The following is a 3,303-nucleotide window of genomic DNA, read 5'->3' as shown; positions in this document are numbered from 1 at the left end:
AGAGTGAAAGATCAGGTAAGGCTCATCTTCACTAACTCGGGATTATCAGTTTTGTTTGTGGTAGCTGAAGGCTGAGAAGAGCCTTAAGTTCTGAACTGCCTTGTCTGCAGGATTTAATTCTTAGGTTTATTTTAATGTTGATAATTTGAATTATCCTTGGTTTGTCTCATAAATACGCTGCTGATCTCACTGGCATTGTTATTGGTTGTTATAACCATTACTGCAGAGTTAGTTCGCTGTGACAATCCTTACTGCATTTCAGAATGAGAAAATCAACTCTGAGGTACAGGACTGCACTGCCCAGATCAGAACTTAGTCTTTAGTATGGGCTTAATTATACAGGTTTAGCAAATGAAGCTCACTGATGGGATCCTTCCACATTATGCATTCAAGTAAACCTCTGGCAGGGAACAGGGCACCACACTTACGTAGCTACAAAAATAAAAGCCTTCAGATGTTGCTTCTGCTTGACTTCTACATTGTAGATTACTGCTCAGCAGCAAAAGCTCTTGTTTCTGGAGGAAGAGTTAAAGCAAAGAAGAGAAGAGCTCCATGTCCTTCAAGACTCTATTTCTCAAAAGAAAGGTGACCTCAAAGAAGCTCTTCGAGATGGAGAGACTGAAGCAAATGAAAAACTACGCCAAATAAGGGTAACTTTTCCAAAGGAGTTTTCAGTTCATTGTATCTCTGAAGAGCAGCAAAAGAATAGAAGTATTAAAAGCATTCCATAAAGTTTCCACCAAATGATGGTGTTATGGTCAGACTTGTAGATCAAAATCTTTGCAAGGTTACTACTCTAAATTGTCAACAAGCAGGACTTTAACCTAAATATTACGTATTTTTTGTTTGCTTACACATTAACTGTAACTAAAAACTCTGGATTAAATTGACCAGAATATTGCTGACAGACTGTTTTAATTTTATAAACTTCTATTTAAAGGAAAACTTTATTTAAAATGGCAAATATTGGCATTCCTTGTAACACTGATCTGTTTCCACAGGAAATAAAACTACTTCTGGAAAAGCTTCATGTTGAGAAGAAAGAACTGGATGTCCAGATTAGTGAGAAAAGAGCACAGCTTTCCTTCATAAAGAAGGATATTGGAAATGAGGAAGAAAATCTTCAAGGAGTACTTGGGCAAGTTACCAAGCATAAGATGGGTATGTCACTGGCCTTACTAGACAGTGTTCTGTGCAGATGGGAAAGAAATACTCTGAGCTCTTGGTTGGACATCACTGCAGGCTTCTGTTCTCACTCCTTCTAAACCACTGGGATTCTCAGCTCTGACAGATGCCCTTTGCTCAAGCCTCGTGCTGCTTTGTGCTTGGGGTGGGAGGTTTTCATGTCAGAGAAACATGAACAAATGTGTTGTCAGGACTGGTCAGTGAAGCTCACGCTCGAGCACTGCACGGCCAGGAGACGTCAGCTAATTGTGCTGCATTCATGGAAGAAGAATTAAACCTTGGAATGTGTGGGGAAGAGGAGGAGTCTCCTTCCAAGCAGTTACATCCTGCTGGATTGTGGGAAGTATGAGCAGCAGCAGTTTGCAACTTGTGTATTTCTTCTGGAATGCTTTTTCATAGTGTATCAGCCAGATACTGTCCCAGACTAACTCCCTAAGGAGGAGGAAAAGCAGGAGACCTACCAGCAGCTTGCTGGTATAACAGCATCAGATGTATACGTGGTGTTACTGATACAGCAACTGAACACACGCAGAGTTGTGACAGGGATGATAGCAGTGTCCCTTGATGGCTCCTTCCTGCCTGCTTTTGCACATAGAATACATTGGATGTGCTTGTAATAATCTTTTCTTTCTTTCACCTTACTAGAACTGAAACATGTTCTGGAAATGCTGGAGCTTGAAAACAATGAACTTCAAGGTTTGAAACTACAACATGACCAAAAAGTGAATGAGCTAGAAAAGACTCAGGTTGCAATTCTAGAAGTAAGTATTTCTTTAGCTCAGTTAGTCTCTTCTATTTTTGATGACTAAAAGACAGACATTGAGCTTTGCTACCAGTGGGTGGAGAGCGTTCTCAGCAGGTACAGGATTGTTCGCTCAGAGTCAGGGACAGCCCTTCTTTACTCACTTGTGCAATTCCAGAAAGATTTACATGCTTGTTCAGAGAGTGTTTATAAGCATATGTAAGCAAATAGTACCTGCTGCTTGCTTCTAAATGACTTTATTTCTTCCCTTTGTGCTCTCCCTGTGAAGGACAGGAAAGAGAAGGGAATATTACCCCACTTACAGCAGTCACCTTACTACATTGCCTGAGCATCTCGCAGCCATTCTCTCAAATCCCCTATGGGGTGGGGTGGGGGAATAATGTTTAAATGAGGATGGAACAAAGAACTGGACACCTGTCTTCCAGTCCCCATGCTCATATTCACCATAACCTTGATGATAAATACACTGGAATTAATCTGGCACTTTAAGCAGTTACAACACAGCGGTTACAGACGGTACTCACGCCTGTGTGTGATCTCTGTGAATGAAAGGTCTTAAACTGCTGCAGCTACAGATGTTGTTAACTTGTTCTCCTTGACCTTCTGGGTTGCTCACCATGCCTTCTTTTGCAGGAGAAGTTAAAACTGGAGAATATGCAGAGATTATTCCAGTGTCAGCAAGGGGAAGTAGCCTGGCAGGAACAACTGCTCGAGAAAGACCGTCAGGAAAATGAACATCTGGTTTCTCAGCTGCGCGCTCTGCAAAATAACATTGAGGCTTTGACTAAAGAAAAGGAAAAGCTTGAGGAAGACTGCCACAGTTTGGGAAAGAAGTTGTCACAAACCAGAAGGTGGGGGGGATTATTTTTTCCTGCAAAGATCAGAAGTGATGGGAAGTGCCTTGAATGTCTGTTTATCATAATTAAAGCTAAAGCTATAACACTGAGGTGCCCAGTTGTACAGAATGTGCTGTTTCTTGTATGCTGTGGAGGTTTTATTTTAAGCATGTCTACAGCAGACTTACAGCAGATACTCAGCCATGGAGCTGATGAATGCAACAGCACTTGTTACGCAGTTGTATAGCAATGAGAAGTGTTATGAAAAGCAGAAAGTTGAGGCTTGGAACAGGACAGTTGTCTCACTCTGTGACTACCGGGTAGTGTCTGCTTGAGCTGAGAGAACTTCTACTGAAATGCAGCTGGTTTCTGGAGTGCTCACCAAGTGCTTCCAACAAACCAAGAACATGTTCACATTTTACAGAGAGCTGGCTGCTACTGAAGAGAGCAGCAGAACTGCCTTGTCCAGTGTAGAAAAACTGGAACTGGATGTTAAGAACCTGCAGCATGAGTTGGAAC

At 41.8% G+C, this 3,303-nt stretch overlaps 1 protein-coding gene across 1 annotated transcript in view; it reads left to right on the top strand.

Annotated features, from left to right (window-relative positions):
- The window catches only part of CNTRL (centriolin), a gene marked incomplete at its 5' end in the record, with an annotated part of 22,600 nt that overhangs the window by 11,481 nt on the left and 7,816 nt on the right, over positions 1-3,303 (top strand). Inside the window, 6 exon segments of the mRNA XM_010016785.1 lie at positions 1-15; positions 486-650; positions 1,002-1,161; positions 1,831-1,946; positions 2,582-2,799; positions 3,209-3,303. The exon segment at positions 1-15 is cut by the window's left edge and continues 130 nt beyond it; the exon segment at positions 3,209-3,303 is cut by the window's right edge and continues 8 nt beyond it. Coding sequence (XP_010015087.1) covers positions 1-15; positions 486-650; positions 1,002-1,161; positions 1,831-1,946; positions 2,582-2,799; positions 3,209-3,303 — 769 coding nt within the window.

Source organism: Nestor notabilis, unplaced genomic scaffold, assembly GCF_000696875.1.
Source record: "Nestor notabilis isolate BGI_N333 unplaced genomic scaffold, ASM69687v1 scaffold8156, whole genome shotgun sequence".
NCBI lineage: Eukaryota > Metazoa > Chordata > Aves > Psittaciformes > Psittacidae > Nestor > Nestor notabilis.
This window is presented reverse-complemented; position numbering and strand designations above follow the sequence as displayed.